The 22,300-nt window shown below is 36.9% G+C and overlaps 7 protein-coding genes across 7 annotated transcripts; 2 read left to right on the top strand and 5 right to left on the bottom strand.

The window, feature by feature from the left end:
* Positions 1-686: 686 nt before the first annotated feature.
* FOBCDRAFT_314935 (uncharacterized protein) lies at positions 687-1,773 on the bottom strand (the record flags this gene model as incomplete). Its single annotated transcript, XM_031195027.2, has 3 exons — positions 687-1,149; positions 1,208-1,221; positions 1,336-1,773. The coding sequence occupies 3 exons, from the start codon at positions 1,771-1,773 to the stop codon at positions 687-689; spliced, it is 915 nt and encodes a 304-aa protein (XP_031029765.2).
* A 1,582-nt stretch (positions 1,774-3,355) lies between these two features.
* Positions 3,356-3,871, bottom strand: FOBCDRAFT_196019 (uncharacterized protein; the record flags this gene model as incomplete). Its single annotated transcript, XM_059608831.1, has 2 exons — positions 3,356-3,631; positions 3,791-3,871. The coding sequence occupies 2 exons, from the start codon at positions 3,869-3,871 to the stop codon at positions 3,356-3,358; spliced, it is 357 nt and encodes a 118-aa protein (XP_059466661.1).
* Positions 3,872-5,345: 1,474 nt separating this feature from the next.
* On the bottom strand, positions 5,346-5,871 carry FOBCDRAFT_268341 (uncharacterized protein; the record flags this gene model as incomplete). Its single annotated transcript, XM_059611412.1, has 2 exons — positions 5,346-5,386; positions 5,661-5,871. 2 exons carry the CDS (start codon positions 5,869-5,871, stop codon positions 5,346-5,348), a joined length of 252 nt encoding a protein of 83 aa, XP_059466660.1.
* Positions 5,872-14,477: 8,606 nt separating this feature from the next.
* On the bottom strand, positions 14,478-14,891 carry FOBCDRAFT_268340 (uncharacterized protein; the record flags this gene model as incomplete). The annotated part of the gene is made up of 1 exon (XM_054703085.1): positions 14,478-14,891. The coding sequence occupies one exon, from the start codon at positions 14,889-14,891 to the stop codon at positions 14,478-14,480; it is 414 nt and encodes a 137-aa protein (XP_054559060.1).
* Positions 14,892-16,904: 2,013 nt separating this feature from the next.
* Positions 16,905-17,723, top strand: FOBCDRAFT_175348 (uncharacterized protein). The gene is made up of 3 exons (XM_054703084.2): positions 16,905-17,273; positions 17,334-17,410; positions 17,475-17,723. Exons 1-3 carry the CDS (start codon positions 16,948-16,950, stop codon positions 17,492-17,494), a joined length of 423 nt encoding a protein of 140 aa, XP_054559059.1. The 5' UTR covers positions 16,905-16,947; the 3' UTR covers positions 17,495-17,723.
* Positions 17,724-18,616: 893 nt separating this feature from the next.
* FOBCDRAFT_236193 (uncharacterized protein) lies at positions 18,617-19,979 on the bottom strand (the record flags this gene model as incomplete). Its single annotated transcript, XM_059610058.1, has 6 exons — positions 18,617-18,741; positions 18,780-19,057; positions 19,139-19,363; positions 19,402-19,421; positions 19,497-19,699; positions 19,778-19,979. The coding sequence occupies 6 exons, from the start codon at positions 19,977-19,979 to the stop codon at positions 18,617-18,619; spliced, it is 1,053 nt and encodes a 350-aa protein (XP_059463995.1).
* Positions 19,980-20,471: 492 nt separating this feature from the next.
* Positions 20,472-20,855, top strand: FOBCDRAFT_125429 (uncharacterized protein; the record flags this gene model as incomplete). The annotated part of the gene is made up of 1 exon (XM_059607795.1): positions 20,472-20,855. A coding segment is annotated over one exon (384 nt), but the record flags the coding sequence as incomplete, so codon positions are not given.
* Positions 20,856-22,300: the final 1,445 nt, after the last annotated feature.

Raw genomic sequence — 22,300 nt, 5'->3', positions numbered from 1 at the left:
AAGGAAGGGGAAATTTGTATGGTACATATTTGTACGTATAATAAAGTTGTACGTACAGCGGCTAAAATATAGTACGTACGTACGTACGTGTACAAGAAATTGCATACTCAGTTGGAGAGGGCGAACGGGCCAAATATTCTTGTATTGACCCAAACTCCTAAAGATCCGAAAGGAGAAGGTGCACGGGCCGCAAAAGTTGGTATTGGGCCCATTACCAGTGGTAATTGGTACAGTGGTAGGGCTGTGTCGTACTGGGGCAAGAGGTAGGAAAAAGGGGCAACTTAACCAATTAATCTGCCTGTAGATTACTCTCTAACCGAGCCCTGAGCGGGCTGGGGTTTAAAACCAGCCAATCGGCTTAACTCTGCCTAGTAGTATTACTGCTTGTTAGGGAAGTGCCCTACTCTGAGGACTGGAAAATATAGATAATCTGATAGTTCTAGGGTAATTATCTTCCTTTATAAGGATATTAGATATATTAGATATATAGATGCTTATATATGAATTGATTGATCTGTTAGGATACCGTATTTGATCTGAATTAATTGAATTGATTGATATATCTGATTGTTAACTGATCTGACGGCAGCCCTGCCCAGCTCGTATCCCATCCCAAAAGCAAAGGATACAGCGGGTTCTTCCCAGCTGAAACCCAGCCCCAAAGCCGAACTCATCGTATGTCCGCATCATTTCCAACGAATTGTTGCCGTATAATTCTTCGCATATGTAGGCAACCCGCGTCTGGAAAGCTTCTCCCGGCTGTCAAGCGAAAAGCAGTCGGAGGTGACCGTGTCGCTGCAGAGCGGTGTCACGGTGTGCGTGTCAGTGTCGCAGTGCAAGCCTTCCGCAAGCGAGACGAAGTCCGGGCCCCAGAAGTTAACGTCATTGCAGGCATCGCTAACTGTATGGTTTGCAAAAGGGCTGATCACGAGCCGGGTGTCTACCACATCCTCCTCGGGGTTGGTCTCGTCGCGCTTGAAAATAGAGCTGCCGTCGTGGGTGTAGGCTCGCAATGCGGGATATTTGCAATAACTCCCTGTGTCTTTCGAGTAGTTGGGGTTCTCCTTCGAGGAGAAGGAGGGCCAGCGGATCATAAGCATATCAAGCTTGAAGGTAGTTGTGCGTGTGATCCATGTGCAATCCGTTGTCCTAAATCAATTGTCAATGCCAGGGTAGAGCACCAGACTATGCTTGGGACTACACTTACTCGTCGCCATCAACCTAAAATGTACTCGTGTTAGCCTCTCCTGAGCGTGTCATATGCCAGAGGGGTGGAAGGCGTAATTGCATATGGCAGGAATCTCCCAGAAACACTGGAACTAGGTGCTCACTTACGTAGATGCCAGAATAGTACCAATTCAGGCCGCACGATCTACCCCAGCCGCCATTCCACCCATACTTCTTTTCGTCTGGCCAAGTAATAAGTGCATAAGCGAGACAAACTGGATCCGCACCTCCATGAATCTGTGTGAAGACAGGCTGTTTTCCGCCCCCGCTGCCGATCTCGAAGTCGGAAAATCCACCGTTGGGAATCTTTCCTCCACCGCGAGAACCACTGCCAGTTTCACCCAAGAATTTCTGGTTATTATCATAGTTTTTAACCCAGTAAATACCGCCACTGGCACCACTCAAGGGTCCCTGAGCACCAGAAGTGCCATCAAGGCCAGCACAGAGTCGAACGGTGGCAGTGCTTCCCGTATGTCCTGGAAACATGGAGGGGGCGAAACTGAGGAGGGAGAGTGCCCCAGTAATGACACCGATGATTGTCGTCATGGCTTATACCAGTTACTAATCAAACTCGAACAGCTTGGATGGATGTGAAAAGCTATCAGCCAGTCGTGAACAAATTCAGCGAGTTGTAAGGGCGTCTTTTCAATTGGAAAGGGCGGTACTCCTGGCCTTTATATACTAAAGATATCTTCAATCCATGACCAGGTGCGGTGCGGTTCGTTCTGGCAGTTACGAGATATTGCCGATATGATAGGCTTTTAAATCCTGCATTCAACGAATCGGCTAAAAGGCCAAGGGACGGAAGAGCTCCACGCAAATAGCGGCCCTATATTATTACCTATTGCAACCTCGAAAGAGGCGGTTAAATACAATTGAGGACTGCAGACGAAAGTAGTACAGTTTGGAGCATTTGTAATTTTCCTCCTTTAGAACAGACTTATGCAGTGTAAAGGGCCCTAAAATAGATGCATACACCATATACTAGAACTGTATACACCTAGACAGCAGTAGAAAGCCGCTTATGTGAGATTATTGTAAAGTTGACTTGAACTGTTTAAGATATAACCAATTTAAGTGGGTTGGTCTAGACCTATCTCTGGTGGCGGTGCAGACTCGGGCAAGCCGAAAAAACAAGAGATCACTTTATAAACACTTAAATCTATAGTTTCAAGTATGCATATTTTCCTACTGTGCCGTGTAAGTATACCTGCAGTGTATTAAAAAGCCGCTTATGTGAGTTTACTAAAAGCTGACTTAAACTGTCTAGGATGTAACTACTTTAGGGCTAGCGCTTATACTTAAGTCTATTTTTCAAATATATCTCTTTTAAGCTTAATGTACTGATTATCCACAAGAACCTATTATGGAAGGCGCTGTTTTAAAATCAAAACACTTAGACTGGGAGCCACGATAATAAAGAGCAGGAATACGAGAAAATACGAGATGCCATGACCAAGGAGCTAAACGGGAAAGCCACTGGTCTGGAATCGAGACCTAAACCACACCCCAATTAGCATGCGGGTCATTTTCCCTTGACTAGTATGAACTGCCTGATTCAGTGCCAGCAGCATGGATTAGCTGTATGGGTCTGAGTTACTGCATATTTTCACGAAGTTCGGTAGCACTGGTAGGTCAAGCCACCAGCTTACAGTATAATTATTAATCTGCTTAGGAATAAGACAGCTATAAGATCTGTTTTTACTAACTTTAACTAAGAGGCTTACTTAATAAGCTAATAGGGATTGCTAAAGCCTTACAATAGCTTAAAATTGGTATCTATAGGTGTTACTAAACTTTATAACAATATGCAGTAGGGATGGGGATTGATGCCTAGCTCTGGGGAACCATGGGCTAGACTCGTTGCTGGCACAACTGAGAGTGATAGCATCTCACTCGGGGACTTGAAGGATGCATCAGAGGCCCGACTTGACGCATGCTGATTGACAGTATAACCAGAATAGAATGTCGCTTCGTGATTTGTCGACACTGAATAGCGGGGTGTTGGTCTACGAAAGCATACTTCTTTTCTAAGGGGGCTAGGCCACAGTTCACTCAATACCAAAGACACCGACGGCACCAATGAGGCCGCAAGTGCCATCCGCGTGCAGCTCCCCAACGCCCAAAATCAGACCGTCGACACCGCCATTGAATTGACAACTTCCTGCACACCCGGGCCGGTATCGAGCACCCAGTGTACGCCGGTTAGAGGCTGCGTGGGGTCGGCGGCGCAGCAAAAAGGCGGGGCATACAGGACGGCAACATCCCGGAGGTCTACGAGTACAAGGGCCCGACCTAGAGGGATAGTAGTGGGGCTTAGCTGGTGCAGCTTCATCACAGCCCAAAGGACGGTTCGCCAAAACACAGTCATGCCGACGGTCTGGCGGCTTGATAAGACTGTTTGCTAGTCTCGTACAGTAGTAGCCATAGCCGTAGCGCCAGAGTCTTAGTCGCCAGAAGATTGTTAGAAGATAATGTGATTCTACTGCAAAAGCCGAGCGCCTAGATTGGCCTCTATGGTGAGGAGGCTTTAAACACACTTTATCAGACGATTCTAACTTACCCTAGGTTCGTATATGTCGGCGCTCTCGCTGAACGAGCTATAGCAGCTTGCTCTGAATATTAATACGACACCTAACTGCATTTCGAGCTATGATCTTAAGTTACCCAATGATCGACATGCGAAGCAACTATTTCTGCAAAGCCTACCCTAAGCGGATGGGCCAATATCCACAAATCGATTATGGACTCGTGCCTCAGCATCTTAAGCAGCTTCCAGACGGGAGTCAGCCATTAACTAGAGCAATTTCATATCTCCCAATAGCAATGGTACAGCATGGCATATACATAAGCTTCTTCAGTGACCACAGAAGCCTGTTTCTAATAGAGCAGTTAGGGTTAACCCTCTGTAATAAGTTAATATAGTTAAAAGAGGCTTTAGCCTTAAAATACAAAGGAAAAAAGTACTAATAAATAAATATAAGTAATAACGTATGTGATAAGCAAGTATTACAAATAAGTAAGTGTTACATTGAAAATTTATACTGGCTTACACTTGACTAAAAATAAACTCTTCTAAATTTAAACCATGCCTAAAATAAACGAAATTTTAACATAGCATAAATCATAACTGAATCTATAAAATATATTTTTTCTAGATTTTATATAATTTCTTTAATAGACAGTATAAATAAAACCTATTTACACTATGTATTTATAAATATAAGCCTAAATAAATTAAGTAGAATTTTATAAAAGTTAGTATAATACTTTACTATATAAAGATTATGGCAAATTCTTTTTCTTAGATTTCTTTTTAATTATATAGTTAATTTTTAAAATGCTAAATCTTAGCACTTTTAGTTATACAGTATAGTGAGGCACTTGCTTGTCTGAGACACTTGCTTATCATATATGTTATATATCGCAATAAGGATTTAATATATGATTTGATATTTAATTTTAGTTACTATACTTATTTCCACGTGCCTTAATTACTTCCTGACAGGTTCTTGCATAATGCCCAGTCTTTCCGCATCTTCCACAATGGCGCACCCTCGGTCGCGCTGAACTTCCTTGACCCTACTTCTTAATAATTCGCCTACTGCTTGGATATCTATGTTCATCTGATGAATTAGATTCCGACCTTCCTCTATAGTTATATTTCCTCTTTTCTGTAGGCGGGTCCTTTTTGCCCTGCGCTGCCGGCTAAGGATATTATTACCTGTCATAGGTTTCGGTTCTTAGTTGCAAGTAAGGCAACCTTATGCATAACTTCCTTAGTTCCTTTCTCAAGAAGCCTTAAAGTTTCAAGAATTAGCTCTGGGGGAGCTACTTTGATGCCTTCTGAATCGTCTCTCAAGGTATTTAGACTAAGGTCCAGCCTTAAGTACAGTCTTTAGGGTCTTTGATACCCAAGGGATCGAGGGGTTGGCTACCTCCTCGGCAGGTGTTAGGGTCCGTAGTTGCATATTAAGCGTTAAGACCACACTGTCTGAATCAAAAGGAACAAGCCCGGCTCCCTATTGTTTATATTATGCGGTAGTGCTAGGTAAAAATATATTTTATAAAACTTAGTTGCTAATTTTGAGGTAATAGGCCTTCTTAGGTTTAAATCTCTAAATAATTTTATCTAGGACTTTGAACTCTAATTCTAGGACTTTCAGACTGTTAGTCTGAATCCTGAAGGGAAGGGAGATTTCCGGATTTTCTAATAAAACCCTCGCAGGAGAAAATCCAAGGCGGCCAGAATGCTACTCTGTAGACGAGGCAGTCGCCTCCTTCCACGATCTTAAGGTAAGCTTTATACTATTTCGACCTAGGGGTTATATCTAATAGTCTTAGCTAATAAGATAAATAGTCGAGCCTAGTTATGCTCCGGGCGGCAGCCGATGCTGCAAAAAGAAAAGAGGTTCTCTAGGTAGTATGCGTACTGCAGAGGTCGATTATATAGCTTTCGAGCTGCAAAAAGAGCAGTGAGCCATTTATGGCCTGTGCGTTGAGATAAGGGGGCACTGGCAGGCTCAAGAAGTCAAGTAGGTAACGGCTGCTGGTGTTGTTTGGGCAGACAAAGCTGCAAAGGTCGGTCGTACGAGAAACCGAGGGCGCAGGGCCCGGAATGTCGAAGGCTCGCGAAGCCGGCATGTCAACATAAGAAGAAGCCATAAATACCACGTAGGAAATAGCGCCCGAGAGCGATATCAAGAGCTCGCGAAGCTCCGTGTCGTTAGGGACAAGTGTCGCGAAGAAAGATCAATTCTCTGAATCCCTTTCTTCACGAGCCAGGCCACGGAAGTCTACCATTAAAAGTCGTTGGTTGCCATCCCAGGACAGGACACCGCCGTCATTGCTCTAATAAAATTGAAAGGACGACCCTTAAGACCGCCGAAGAGCATTACTATATAATAAGAGACTTAAGAATTCATCTATAGGCAATAAAGTGCTATTATATATATACTTATAGCTGGCCGCATTAAGCCTTTATAGCAGCCCGTGATGCAGCAGATATATAACTCCTCTATAGCTATATAAGAAATATGCTAATACTGCCTTAAGAAATACTAATTAAGAATAATATATAAGCTTTGCTAAGATGGTAGTAAACCGGTAAGACTTAAGGTATTAATCTCTATCTAGGGTTAATAGCCTATATATAGTACTAAAATATACTAGTATTATCGAGCTTGTAATACTGCTATTAAAGTCTTTAGTAATAGTAAAGTAATAGAAATATAATAAAATATTAAATATAAGGTCTTAGAGGTAGTCCTCTTAATTATTAAAAGACTAAGTAGAAGTTAACTTAGTATTAAATAGGTTACCTATATTTATAACTACCCTTTTCTAACTTTTATCTTTTATCTTATTATATCTTTTATTTTCTTTACCTTTATCTCTATTACTACTATTATTATTATCTTAAATCTTATCCTTATTCTTATCCTTATACTCCCCTTTATGCTTATTATGCCCTTTATCTTAATTAATAATAGGGCCTAAGTAAATATATTTTATATAACGAATAGGGTTTTAAACAGGGAAACTAGTCCATACTAGGTTTATATTTGCAGATAGTATAAGGCATTAATACTAAGCAGGTTAGTTATTATATCTCTTAATAATTAAGTAATGCATGTTAGGCTTATTAACGTAAAGAAGTCTTATTAATAGCTAGTAAGCTAAGTCTATAAAAGTGCTAATAAATATAGTCTATATACTAAAGGTAATCTAAGAGGATTACTAAGGTAATTAGATTACAGTAATCCTAGATTATAATAGCTCCTAGAGCGTTGTAATCCTATCTGCGAGGTAATTTAACTTTAATTAGTTTATAGCCATTAAGGGGCTAATGCCTTGCATGAGTTTTTATGGGGTATACGTAATGTAACCGCTAGGGTCGTAATACATATAATAAATGGGGTTTTAAACAGGGAAACTAATTTATATTAGGTTTATATTTGCAGATAATATAGGGCGTTAATACTAAGCGGGTTAGTTATTATATCTCTTAATAATTAAGTAATATATATTAGGCTTATTAACATAAAGAAGTCTTATTAATAGCTAGTAAGCTAAGTCTATAAAAGTGCTAATAAATATGGTCTATATACTAAAGGTGATTTAAGAGGATTACTAAGGTAATTAGATTACGGTGATCCTGGATTATAGTAGCTCCTAGAGCGTTGTAATCCTGTCTGCGAGGTGATCTAACTCTGATTGGTCTGTAGCCGTTAAGGGGCTAATGCCATATATGAGTTTTTATAGGGTATATATAACATAACCGCTAGGGTCATAATATTTTATAGATTGCTATATATTATCCCTCTAGAGCTCCTATAAGGCTTTAAACTAATATCTTTTAATTAATATCCTATAACCTTCTATAAAATTATTAGTAATAACTAAAATAATTAAACCTAAAAGTAGATAAAGCGCTTAAGCTCTTTCTGGTAAATCTTCTTAGAAGATGCTTTTACTATTAACTTAAAGGGCACCTTATAAGGGTAATCTAGGAACCTACTATAAAGCTATCTTCTTAAGTAGATATCTATCTTTTAAACTATCTTATTATATTAATCCAGGAGATAATTTAATATAGCTAGTATAAATACTAACTTATAGTTAATATATACTAAATTAAATATTTCCTCTCCTTTTATTATATTATAAGGCAAAGATTAGTTAGCTATATAATAAGGTAATACTATAAGATAAATTAGAATATTATAATATATATCTCTAAATATTATTTCCTAATTTATATACTATAATTAATTAGTTTATAAAATAAAAGAAGCTAGTATCTCTTTATTATAGTATTCTTAATTATTACTTTACTAATTTTCTAAATAAGTATACTCCTTAGTAAATAGCTTTTAAGTAAGGAGCTTAATAGGATTAGGACTAGCCTGCAAAAGAATACTACTAGGTATAGACCTGCTATTAAAGTTATTACTAATACTAATAAGCTATAGCCTTTAAGTATTATTTACTATTTAACTTTAAAATAAAACTCTTTATTAGATATAATCTTATAGCTAGTGTTATTAGCTATTCTTTCTAGCTATAAGCTTTAACTTATTATAATATTTAGCCCTTAAGTAATTCTCTAGAACCTTTTAGTTAGTAAAATAAAAACTATAATACTTATATAAAAAGCCTTATTATACTATAAGGTATAAATAGTATTATAATTTATTTAGCCTAGGGATTAAGGTATTTAAATCTAGGAGGCTTAATAAGGATAAGAAGGGCTTAAGGCTATGCTAAGTAGATCTAGTAATACTATACTTTTTACCTAGATACTCTAAAGTGCATTTAGGACTTAAAGTAAAACTATATTTAATATATATAATAGCTACTTCTAGTAAATTATAAGAAAGGCTAAGCCTTTTAAGCTTTTATTACTTTACTAGAAGTAAAGTAAGATAACTTTATTACTTATAAATAAAGGAGCTGGCTATTATAGCTAAGTATATATAAATATAATAAATAAGATAAAATAATAAAAATAGAGTAGATATTATATAGATATAATAAATATATAAGTACTTATAGATGTTTTTTTTTTTTTTTAGGTTTAAAATAGTTAAGTTAAACTTAATAAGGATTAGCTAATAGAAATATAATATATTTTATATTTTAGGTTTTATAATTTTATTAATATAATTTGAGAAATATAATATATTTCTACTATAAAAATAAGGGGCGAAAATACTAGATAATAATTAGTTAAAAATAGGAAATATAATAGGTTTCTACTAATAATTCTTAAGAATATTTATATTTATTTTATCCTAAGGAGTAGTATACTAATATAATTATTTATACCTCTTATATCTAAGCTTAGAACTAAGTAACTTATTTATACTTAAAGGCTTAATAGGTATTATTTAGATATATAAAATAAATAAGACATTTAGGACTAATAGAGATAAAATAAAATAAATAAAATACTTATATTAATTTAAAAGTTAAAATACCAGTTTAGTAATATATAAAGTAAAACTAAAGGCCTTAAAATAAGATAATAAAATAAGGTATTTATTTTTAATATAATATAATATAAGGTATTATATATTATATTAAAAAATATAATAACCTTAATATTAAGTCTTAATAGATTATATAGCTACTGCCTCAAACCTTAAGATCTAATTAAATAAGTAGCCTTAATCCATAAGTATAAAGAAGATATTTTCCCTATCCTTAGAAGGCTAAATACCCTTTTTATTATTACCTAGGTAAGGTAATTACTATTAAGGCTTTAACCCTAAAGGGTTATATTAAAATAAGCTAAGAACCCTAACTTCTATTATAAAATAAGCTATTATATAATTATTATTAATAATAATTAACTTAGTTATAATTATCTAGTCTTAGTAATTAATAACTATATAATAAGTCCTTTAATAAATATTAATAGGCTTAAATTTAAATATATTCTTACTTTATATTTCTTCCTAGAGTATTATAAAATTATAAGAAAATATCTATTAAATATTAATAAATTATAACTAATATAATAAGTTAATCTTATAATCTTTAGTTATTATATATAGCTCCTTAGTATTAAGAAAAATATATCTCTTATTAAATATATTATAGGCTAAATAGAGGTATTAAAAGACTTAGCTAATTACTTAAAATAAAGTTAAGGTATATTAAGGTAATAATAGGCCTTTATTAATAATATTATATTAAGCAGTAATAATAATTTATATTAAGTATAATTTATAAAGTTAAAATATATAATTAAGTTAATTAAATTAATAATATAAATATTTTATTATAAGAATTAAGAGTTATTATAAGGTAAAGAAGGGGAAGTAAGAAGGAAAAAAGGAAGGAAAAGGCAAATTAAGAAAAAGAAGTTTTAGTATTTAGGAAAAAACTATAAATATTAATAAAGTAAGGCTAGCTTAGTAGGTTAATAATAAATTAAATTAAGTTATAAAATAATATAATAAGAGAAATATAAGTTAAGGATAAATATAATTAGATAATACTTAGGATTATTATATTATAAAGCTTATTATAATTATTTTTCCTAATAACTTAGTTAATTATATTAATTTTATTATAGCTTTTTATTAAATAAGGCTTATTAAAATTAGGTATTTATAGGCTTTTTTTAAGTAGTATAATAATAAAGCTATAATACTATTAATATTATAACCCTAGTAGTTATATTATATATACCCTATAAAAAACCCTATATAAGGCATTAGCCATAAAAGACCTACCTAACTTATACTAACTAACTAATACTCTTATTATATTAGAATAATAAATATTAGAACGCTATATGCCAGGAATACTATATACTAGGAATAATTTAACCTAAGACTTATTATTCCTTATATAATTACTTTAGTATATAAAATATATTTATTAGCACTTTTATAAAACTTAGCTTACTAGCTATTAATAAAGCATCTTTATATTAATAAGCCTAATATATATTACTTAATTATTAAAAGATATAACACTTTATATTACTTAGTATTATACCTTATATTATCTGTAAATATAAACCTAGTATAGACTAGTTTACCTGTTTGGAAACCTAACTATTATAATTAATAGTTATAATTAAAAGGAGAAGTTAAATTAAATTACTTATTAATAAGTTTATAATACAATATTTATTACTTAGCCTTTAGCTAATTTAAAAGTAAAAGTATAATAGATATTTTAAATATATTATAAGGGTTAGTAAAAGAATAGCCTTTAAAGTAAGTTATAAGAAAACACTTAAGGCTAATTAAAAAGTAAGTCTTTTTAGCTAGCTTATATATAGCTAGGTTTAGGCTATAATTAAGGCAGCTAATTATAATAATATTAACTTAATAAAGCTTTACCTACTAAGAGGTAATAAATATTAAATTATATTAGACTTTAAAGATACTTAAATATAGCTTTTAAGGCTAACTTATTTAACCCTTCTTATATTACTAATACTAATATTATAACTTTAGGTCTTTAACTTTAGGTAATTAAACTTATATAAAACTTAATATATTTTCTTCCTATAAAACCCTATAATTACCCCTCTTCTATCTTAGATATTATAATATGTTATCCCCCTTATCTTTATAGAGGCTTAGTCTTCTTTAATACCCTCTTAGCCTGCCCTTAGATAGCCTTAAGCTACTTATTATATAAGCTGCTATAAAGGGCCTTAATAAATTCTCTTTCCCTCTGGCTTAGATTTACCCCTCTAAGTAACTTCCCTTCTAGCTTATAAAATAGCTTTATCTTATAGTTAAGGAAGCCTCGATTAATTAGCTTATAGTAATATTATATAAGTAAGAGGATCTTATAATTAAAGATTACTAATTATAAGTTTATTTATTTTATTCTAATTTCTATTATTATATTATAAAGCTTATTATAATTATCTTTTTTAATAGATTAGTTAATTATATTAATTATATTATAGCCTTCTAGTAGATAAGGCTTGTTAAGATTAGGTGTCTATAGGCTTCTTCTAATAGTAGGTATTATTATAATATAGCTATAATACTATAAGTAGTTGCAATTAGAATATATTTGGATTAGACTACTTACTGTGTAGTAGATGTTTTAAGCATGCTGCAGGGGTTGGTAATAGAGTGGCCTTTAAAGTGGGTTATAGGAAGAAGATTAGGGCTAGCTAAAAAGTAAGGCTTTTTAGCTAGGTTATATATAGCTAGGTTTAGGCTATAATTAAGGCAGCTAATTATAATAATATTAACTTAATAAAGCTTTGCCTACTAAGGTATAATAAATACTTAAATTATATTAGACTTTAGAGATATTTAAATATAATTTTTAAGGCCAACTTATAAACTTAAAAAAAAGAAATAAGTTAATATTTTAATTTAAGTTATATTTTTAATAAATATTAAAGTATTATTATAAATATAAGTTTTTTTATTAAAAAGAATTGTTATAGTTAACTTATATATTAATATATATTAATAAAAAATATAAAACAGTTCTTTTATATTTATTACTTCTTTATAAGATAGGTAATATATAGATTTTATAAATTAACTTATTATAATTATAATACTATTATAAAAAACTTAAATTAAGGGTTTTTTAATAAGGGTAATTTAATTATAAAATCTATTATAATTAAAGTTTATAATTATTTTACTATTAGTAGTAATTATATATTTCTATAAGGTTTATAATTTTATACCTTTATTTTTATATAATATAATTAATAAGTAAGTATTATAAATAAGTAAGTATTATATTTTTCCTCTTTAACTTATAAGTTAACCCTTATTTCTTAACCTATAAGTCTAAAAGGCTTACTTTTACTTATTAAATTCCTCCCTAAATAACTTAAGAACTACTTTATAAGTTTTTATATTATACTTACTTTTATTATATATATTATAATATTAACTAGCTAATTACTTTAACCTTCCTTAATTACTACTTCTTAATAATTTAGCTATTACTTATATATTAATATTTATTTAATTAATTACTTATAATATATCTTATATAATTATTACTTCTTCTTTTTATAATTTAATTATTTTTGCTCTTTAGTGCTAGCTAATTATCTTATTTATGTTTTTAAAGATTTTAGACCTTAGCCCTTAATAATATATTCTTATATATTATAGCTATTATTCCTTTTATAAGAGATTTTAAGGCTCTTAATATTAACTTTAGAGAGCTATTATAATACTACTTAATTTAATTACTAAGGTAATTAAATTAATATTAGGTCTTAAGGATTATCCTTAAGGTCTTTAAAGCCTATAAGGTTAATAGTTTAAAAGCCTCCTTAGAAGGCATTAGGGTTTATAGCTATATATTAAGCTTTAGAACTATAGCTTTTAGGCTAAGAGAAGTAAGATTAGCTTCTTTAAAACCTCCCTAAATATTACTTTTAATAAAAATAGCTTTAAAGGTAATATAAAAGATAGAAAAAAACTTAGTCTTAGAAATATAAGTTATAAAGTATTTAATTAGATATTCTATTTATTACTTATAAGCCTGTTTTAATGGCTTAAAGCACCTAATATTAAGAGATTAAAGTAGGTAAGATATATAAAAAGGTATATAAAGTATAATAATCTTATTTTTCTTGTAATATTTCTTAAAATTAGTTAAATAATAGCTTTTATAAGTATTAAGAATTAGAAGCTAATATTAAGTATTTAATTATTTAATTATAAATTAATTAAAGTACTTTAACTACTTAAGACGTAGCTTAATATTTATTTATTTATTATAACTTATTATAATAACCTAATTGCCTAAGAGATTATATTCTTAATATTAATTTATAAAATAATACTAGCTTATATTAATAATAAATAATATAATTAATTGACCTTTTATATTAATTACCTAGATTAAAATAATTTTAGCTTTTCTTATCTTTTTAAGCTAATACTAATTATTTTAATTATAATAATACTTATTATAAAGTTATAAGCCTAATACTTATTAATAGGTAATATACTATAATTAATTAGCAGAGAATTAACTATTTTTTCTATAAAATATAATTATAAAGGAAATCCTTATAAATCTAAGTTAAGGATAAATTAAATTATTATTTACTTTTTTAAATTAGATAGTTTCTATAAATTTAAAATAAAACTATATTATAATTAAATATTATTATAGTGGCGTTATAAGATATAGTAGTAAACCTTATTTATAATTATTACCTTTTGGGTACTTAATTTTAGGTTATTTTAAAGGGCCTAAAGGGCAAGAAGGGTTCTAGTTTTATTACTCCTTTTTCTTTATATAGTCTAATATAAAATATATATAAAATTATAAGCTAACTTAAGTAATTCTAATAAATAAGAATATTAGGAGTCTAAGTAGTTTAGAGTTAAATAGTAGGAAATTATAATTATAATCCTTAGAGTTATTATTATTATTTAATAATATACCCTTGAAGTTAAGGTTAGGGCTGCCTTATAAGAATAACACAGTGGGATTTTTCTTCTTTTAATACAATAAGAGATATTATACACAATGCCAGATAATACAATAACTAATCCATCAAAGTTCTAAGTTCACAATAATATCACACGAATTATACTTTTCTATAAAAAAGCAAAAGCCTGTTTAGCTATTCTTAATAGTAATGGTTTTCGTCTAACTTTATTCCTTGAGGCTTTCTTGGTTTCCTCCCTTTTATATAAAAGCTTCCTATACACATAACCCGCAGGGAAGCAGCTAGTCACAAAAGGAGCAACCACGCAGCTTCCCCCAGCCTATTATTTACAGCTGGCAATATCCAAGTTGCCTCCTGTGACAGGAATATCCTTGCAACCCTGAATCCTGAAACTCTTCATTTTCTTCGCTTCTTTACTAGTATTCTTCGACCACTTTGTGGGCCATAAGTCGCCTTTGTCAGCGGCCGTCGCGGACCCAAGCTTCTTGCCCCGACAGCCAATGTCGCTATGGATTGAGACGGAGCAACGAGTCCAAATGAAGCTGCAGAACTCAAAAGAACCAACGCCCTTCGAAGTGATGGCCTTGTCGAAATTATAGCAGTCGTTATCTCCGACACTGCTGTGGTAGTGGCGTTTCTTTCCGTGCTGGTCTTTTCCGGTCCAGACTGTAAAGCTCCATGCATCTGTGCCAGCGATGGCTATTGTGGTGAATGTAAGGAGCGAAGAGAGCTTCATGTTGGATTGATTGTCTGGTTGTGATTTGAAACAATTGGATGTGTTTGTGAAAGACTGTGTTGTATTGCAAATATTGCCAGGCGTGACGCAGCGATTATATACTTCGCAGTGGTCTAAGATCGACGAAGATCTACAGTCATCATCGGATGAACTTTTCAGCTCAGTCGTATCAAAGAATTTTTCATGTGCCCACTCGATGGTGATCTTGTACACTCGAGAAGTCCTTTCGTCGCGCAGAGCCCCGGAGGAGGAATTCCGGCCCCTTGCACTTTACCATGCAGTGGGGCATTGAAATGGGGCGTGGTCGATCTCCTTCATTGCTGAACCTAAGGCGCATGATGTTCGATGAAGCTAAGCATAGTCTTGAAGCCAGGACTCGATGACTGTTTCCATCGAAAAAGGCACGATAGTAATAGTTTACCCCCCCGCCCCCAAACTCCTCCTGCACACTCCTCAGGCCCCTCCTTACCTCCTCCACTCTTAAGTCGTTATTTTGGACGTAAGTATTCAGAGCACTCTTTGCCCGTTTTCGTCTCAGATGCTAGCATGTGACCCCACAAGGGGTTTGGACAACTATGCACATCCACGTTGAAATGTCACAAGCTCCTACTGACCGGAAGAACTTTGTACCCAGCTAACGGCGCAACGGAGTTTAAGTGGGCTAATGTCAACCAACAGTGCTCAAGCACGGGGGTGAAGTAAGACGACAGTCCAGTAGTCACGGATCTTCACAAGACTCACTCTCCGTTTTGGGCATTCCGACTGGTGCATATGTACCGGTGAATGCAAGATCATTTGGCGGGGAGCTCCTTGGGCAGCTCCGCCATAAAATTGGGATCAGCGGTGATTTGGTCAAAGAAACTGCATCCACAAAGTGCACCAGCGAGATTTGGAAGCCAATCTCCGTACCTTGGTTTCATTCAGCCTATCCAGTAGGGAAGGCTTATTCAGACGACGGCCTCTACATGTCTGCCTGATTCAGTGCGTCGATCCCGCCCCCTCACTCACTTGGCTGCGCCCCGCTCTTGCTCCTTCCTTAGTTGGTTTGCAATGCGATTTCTGCCGTCGTTGTTTTTACCTTTCCAAGCCACTCATGCCCCTGTAACCCCAACTTTTGGCTGAACTTCTATCTAATAATAAACCTACTTATGGCACTAATGTGTTTCACTATTATAAAGTAAAGCCTATTAATATTAAACACGAGCTCTTATGCTTTACTTTTTTTTTTTTTTTTTTTTTTTTTTTTTTTTTTTTTTTGAATATCTTTCCTATTTTAGCCATTCGTTTAATTCCCTCTCCTTTTCTAGATACAAGAATGATACATGATAACCGAAAGTGGAGCCCATTTCTAGCCGCCAATCTAAGAACTCTTTGCCCCGCTCATGGGTCAGTCTAAGCAGGGATGATTATGCTTATCAGGCTCCGATTCCCCGTTGTTGTTGTGACAAACGCGACAGCTTGGTAAGGCTGCAGCAAACAAGATGAGAAGGAGTCCATTGCAGTTCGTGAAGCTTGACTGGAGCGGAACTATCTAATACAGAGTACTAACACTCATATTACCTGCTATTCCCAGACATCATCTACCTGTTGCGACCAATATATGCCCAGTCCCGTCATCTCTGCAACGAGGGCCCTCGTTATGGGGGGCCATTTGGTCTAGCGGTCTGAGCGACATCATCTTGCCCTGCGCTGCGGCTGAACGTGGGACTCCACAATATGGGTTTCAGGGGTTAAACTATATTCCCCCACACAAGCTGCTAATGTGGATGATGATCAATGGCATTGCTCCAAACCCGGGCTTGAGTTGCAAACCCTGGCAGCCATATGTTTGTTGGTGACCTTATTTGCGCGGCTGTATTATTTCAGTTGCTGCAACCACGGGGCAATAATGGTTCCGAGCTTACATTGGAGTATTTGTAAAAAATCTCACCTGGAAGGACAGTAGAAGCTGGCGAAGTCAGGTAGAAAAGGAGAGCAATGCCCCAGAAAACCTCCATCTCCATCCTCGCTTAAGCACCATCCCAAGCTACACTCTGCTTCCTTCACATTTTTCAAAATGAAGTTCTCTGCCGTTATTGCCTTGCTCCTTCCCCTCTCCGGCGTCCTCGCTTCGCCAGTCGCAGACTCTGGCCCTGTTGGCATCGGAAGAGACGAACATGCCACAGGAACTGGGCCCTTGAGCCTCGATCAGAGCGAAGCTGATTTAGTGGGTCGTGACCTCTTTGCACGCTCCACCAGGAAATGCAAGATCGTCAACGTCTCGAACCGCGCCTTCTGCCGCAGTGGACCTGGCACCAACTATCCGATCAAGTACTCGGTGTACAAGGGCCAGGAGTACAAGTTTGATTGCTACAAGAAGGGAACTTGTCATGAAGGCAACTGGTGAGTTACTATTAACCTGTCGACAACGGCATGACGTGTCTGATGGTCGTGGTCTTGTAGCACTTGGGACCGCCTCCCGCATGCTGAAGGGTATTGCTACGTGTCTGGCGCCTACACCGACGGCCGATGCACTAAAGGTTCGTATATTCTCTTACACGCTGCTGGTAACGTGTGTTCGTTGCTGATCTCCTACCATGATAGCCGCTCTCGGAAAGTGTTAGGTTGTTACTCCACTTAACCATTCGCCGCAGTTATAGCACATCGCAGGCTACTTCGTCTGAGGGAGGGCCCACGATGCCAACATCTTTGTTTCGACTAGCGTTGAAAGCAGCCACCAGTGGCAGCCATTAGACAACAAACTTACTTGAATAGAAATACAAGTGCTGATATCACGCGATGAAGAATGCTGTGTTTTCCTGGATAGCCTAACTACCATCGGCCGTCAGCTACAATGATAGATTTACTGATGCACTATCAAACTGAAAAAGTTGCTTCTCCATGAGCCTCGCCTCATCTTTCGCACCCATGAGTTGAAGGGCTGATAAAATGAGGGCGGCACTATTGGCTGAGAGGATCTCTTCATTAAATTTGAGAGAGTGTATCAGTCCACAATACCCAGAATTCTTATAGTTAGCCAAGCATACTGACGTAGTAACACAGACTCATTGCTGTGTTGGCGGCCTCTGTTTGGCAATGTTGGATTTGTCTTTAATACTCTGGTCCTCGCGGTAGAAAGTTCCGATTGATCGTTCGTCCATTGGTGGCAGCTCTCTGAACGGATTTAAAGAAGACATGGGCAGCTGTCCTAGAATACGCTATGGTACTAAGTAGATAATTGAAGCCCCAGCTGGCGGACAATCTTATTGGACAACCGGAGGGTATCGACAAGTTTCCATCTGTTGTCTATGCATGACCTTTATATCAGCCAGTGTCGCTCTTTCAACTGATGAAAACTCCTAGAGCGCGTGTTTTCATATGCATTCTTGTCCTCTATGTCCTCTTATCATGTATACAATTCATCTTTGCCACTTATGAATGTGAATATATCCCCCTCTATAATCAATTTCTCGCTCTGCACCGTGCTAAATGCTGCCACTATCCAATCCCCTTTCTGCCCTAGCTGGCCATCCCGTGTCAACGTGTCTCATTCCGCAACGCTTGGTTGTCATTTAAAGTGGCCGTTACACTTGCTCTAGCTCTACCAACGCTGGACACTCCATTTTACAGCTCCAGTCACCTCTCCAACCGATCCATCCTGTTTCATTTGGTCCACGGACAACTGCAAGCACTAAAGCGACGCCCAAGAAGGCAATGCTCGCTGCGCTGCTATAGTGTCACCCTTCTTATGCATATAGGTGGTTCCCGACGGCAGTACCCATTAGCATACCGCAGAATGTAGCAACAGTGTATACCGTGTTTACGCGATTTCTGGCTGAGGGCTCGACGGCGGGGAGTTGCGCGTGGTTAGCTCTCTGCGACATGACAAGCAGAGATCCACGAGGAGACCTTGGATGATAGGACCTGCAAGGGAGAAGGTTCCAACGAAGGTGCCTATCAGAACGCCGGCTATGCCAATCATAATGGCGATGATTGCACTGTACGCCGGGTGGTAGCGGTCGGTGATGAAGCTTGAGAGGACAGGATTGATGAGAAACTGCGGCATTCCAACGAGGGCGAAAGGTCCGATTGCCAATGTGGATAGGTTGAAGATGGACGATGATAGCAAGAAGGTGAGAACGGTCCAGTACGAGACAATTGCGGCGCCAACGAAGAAAGCCATCATGCTCGTTTGCACGAGAAGTGGTTGTCATACGGGAATCTTAACGATGGTATAAATAATCTTGAAATAGGTGATGTGACCAGACGAGTGGGCCGGAGGGTAGTCGGGGAGGAATAAAAAGAGCATGATCAGCATAAGATACTGTAGGCCGAAAGAGATCCAATACACGATTCGCCAACTTTCGTACTGGGTGATAACCCCAGAGATAATCCGTGCGAGGAGTATACTCATGAAGAGGCCGCCGGAAACAATTGAAATCATGGTCGCACAACGAAAAAAGCGGCGAGTTGGGCCACAAGCGGCAGTATGACTTGAGGAGTTACGGTAGTCAGGGCTACCAGAAAGTACAAGGCCTGGAATGTGCTAAACTATGTTGTGATATATAGGCCAAGCCCCTTTGAAATGTTAGGGATACTCTTACGGGCGGGGAACTAGTCACTTACCATGTTCACCGTCACAAAAACGAGCAACAATACGAAGGGTCGGAGACGTACGATGTCTCCCACGGGGCAGAGTAACAAGCCCGTGGCATAGCCAGCCTGCATCAGTGTAGGGATTTGACTAGCTTTCTCTAGGCCAATATCGAAGTCTTCAGCCAAAATATTAAGGATTAGATGGTTGTAGTATAACTTTCCAACGGTGAACGCTCCTGACTGTTAATCGTCAGTCTAGAGACAAAGATCAATAATATCGTAGAGAGGCTTTATAAAGGCAAAAAGGAGACAAAAGCCCCAGCTGAGCGGTGTGGGATGTTCGCTGTCCCATCGACACTGGCGCGGACAATAATCGAGTGTCTTGAGGAGCAACCAGAACTTGCCGTGTGCGCTGAGGGTCAGATTTGAGCTTTGAACGTTACCCGAGTCAACTTGTCCGTGAAAGGCTTCAAGTCCTGGAGGCACAGCACCCAAGGAAGGTAAGTCGTCCATCTTCTCCAGCATCCCTCCGGCGGATAGCGAAATGGGCCCAAAATAAGCATAACCAAAGTCCGAATACAACACTCATGCTGGTCAATCCAGCAACCTAGCAATAAGCGAATAGTCTAAGCGAAAAGGCAGAACTCTTCAGAAAGATATTCTTCCCTTCACCTCCTGACATAGATCTTAGCGATATAGAAGATACTAGCTTTCCTGTTCCCATCACTATGCCAACGATAACGACAAGGGAAGTAGAAGAGGCTATCAAAGAATCAGCCCAACTTAAGACTCCAGGGCCAGATAGAATCACAAACAGAGCACTCCAAATCGCCTCACCCTGGATCAGGGATCATCTCACCAAGATCTTCAACCAATCCCTTACCCTAGGCTATTACCCCACACCTTCGGCAATGAGACCGTGAAGATCATGCCTACCCTGTGACACCATCCCAACCTTTATTTTTCATGCAAACCACGACAGGCAAGATATTAGCAACATAGCCGCCTACCGACCGGAGCAGCTTTCGGGCTGCGATAGTATGTGCTCTGCCTCGTGAGGCTGATACCGTCACCTTGCTCTTCGATCAATTCTGGGACAAGGCGATCGATCCTTACGGCCAAACAGATGGAGATACGAATGCGTACATCACAGGGCGTATTAGAAAACACAATGTTATTTTATCTGTCCTCCCCAGTATGGGTACAAACAACGTAGCGGCGGCAACAGCCACCATGCGAACAAGCTACGTTGGCCTGAGACTTGTGCTGATTGTCGGCGTCTACAGTGGCTTACGCCGCATCGCCAACATGGATGTATTTCTTGGTGATGTTGTAGTGAGTAAATCTGTTATCCAATCTGACTACGGCAGGCAATATCCTATGATTTAGTTGAGTTAAAGGCGATTAAGTCTCTTCCAAGTGGATGTAACTAAAACTTTAGTTTTTAAGGTTAAAAGTAGCTTAAAAAATATAAGTAATTATAACTATAATGGCTATATAACTCATGATAAGTGATTTACTCTCAGCAATAATTACGAGAGTATAAAACAATTTAATTAACCCATGTTTGGCGTGTAATAATGCCGTCTTGTCTGGTTTAACTTACAGAGCTTGACTATAGTGACGATCTACTAACCAAACAATTGAAGACTCGACAGGTATCAATTCATATACAACAGGATCTCAGCCATCAAGCCATGAATGTCAGTTTAGAATGCGGTAGAATGGTCACCATATGCCGGCGACACAGGAATCAATTTAAAAGACGATATTATGGAAAGGCTGAATCGATACTGTGGACTTGATTTTGCCATAGTTGACCTTGGCGCTCCACCCAGATTGGTACGCTTATCAGCAAGAGCAATTTGATTGCCTTGTTTTGCGGTCACCAGGAAAGTAACCAAAGCGCAATTAAAATGACACAAACCTCATGGACACGGTATACATATCAGTGCGGCAGAGGAGTTAAGAGACAGATTTAATTTTACGAGAAAGTGGGTCGATGGTGGACATTGCGACACTAAGCAAAGCGCTGGCATTTACAACCAAGTAGGTAACTAAATGACTTAGTTTGTAATAACTAGTAATACAGCTATACGATTGTTAATTACTAGACCTTAAATCTGCCTTCGATCGAGCGCATAACCTGTACGAACAAGCCCGTCGTGGACATAACACCTCGTCACATACCGTGGGCCAAACGGACCAACCTACCTCCAGGTCTCTATGTCACATCTTTGGGTAGATGTCTTTCGGATCACGCCTCCGCAAGCTATGCTCTTTCTTCAGGCAACACGCTCAAGAAACTGCCGAGGGGGCTTACAAGTTGCTCGGAATCTGCAGCAGCGAGACGAGTCTTTTCGAGCCTCTGAGAAAGAACATGAGGGGTCGGTGGGTCAGACCACCGTGGGGTGACATGGAATACAGTGCCTTTCTGGCAGTCGTACCGGAGTTGCATGGTGTACCGAGAACTGGAGTCCCTCTGTGATGGTTGGAGACGGAGCTGCCCAAGAAGGGTTCCATCTATCGACTAACCTAGGACGTCGATGGTGAAGATGGCTGGCGGCTCATCCTTCTAGAGCGACTAGATCTAAAGGCGGACTTAGAAAAAATCGTCTGTTACTGGTAATATACTTGCGAGGTATCTCACGGTTCACACTGCTCACCTAAGAAGCCACTCGGTGCCACGCTCCGAGGGTTCAGGGTTATTAACTGCGATAAGAAACCTCTGTCCCCTGAGCCAGTACCGTCGAGTGAAAAATATACCGCACTGAGCTATCTTTAGGGACTTCAAATACGGTCATGACTTCCAGGAGCATCTCAATCAACAATAA

Source organism: Fusarium oxysporum, chromosome I, assembly GCF_013085055.1.
Source record: "Fusarium oxysporum Fo47 chromosome I, complete sequence".
Taxonomy (NCBI): domain Eukaryota; kingdom Fungi; phylum Ascomycota; class Sordariomycetes; order Hypocreales; family Nectriaceae; genus Fusarium; species Fusarium oxysporum.
Note: the sequence above shows the minus strand (reverse complement) of the source record. Positions and strands in the feature narration are given on the sequence as shown.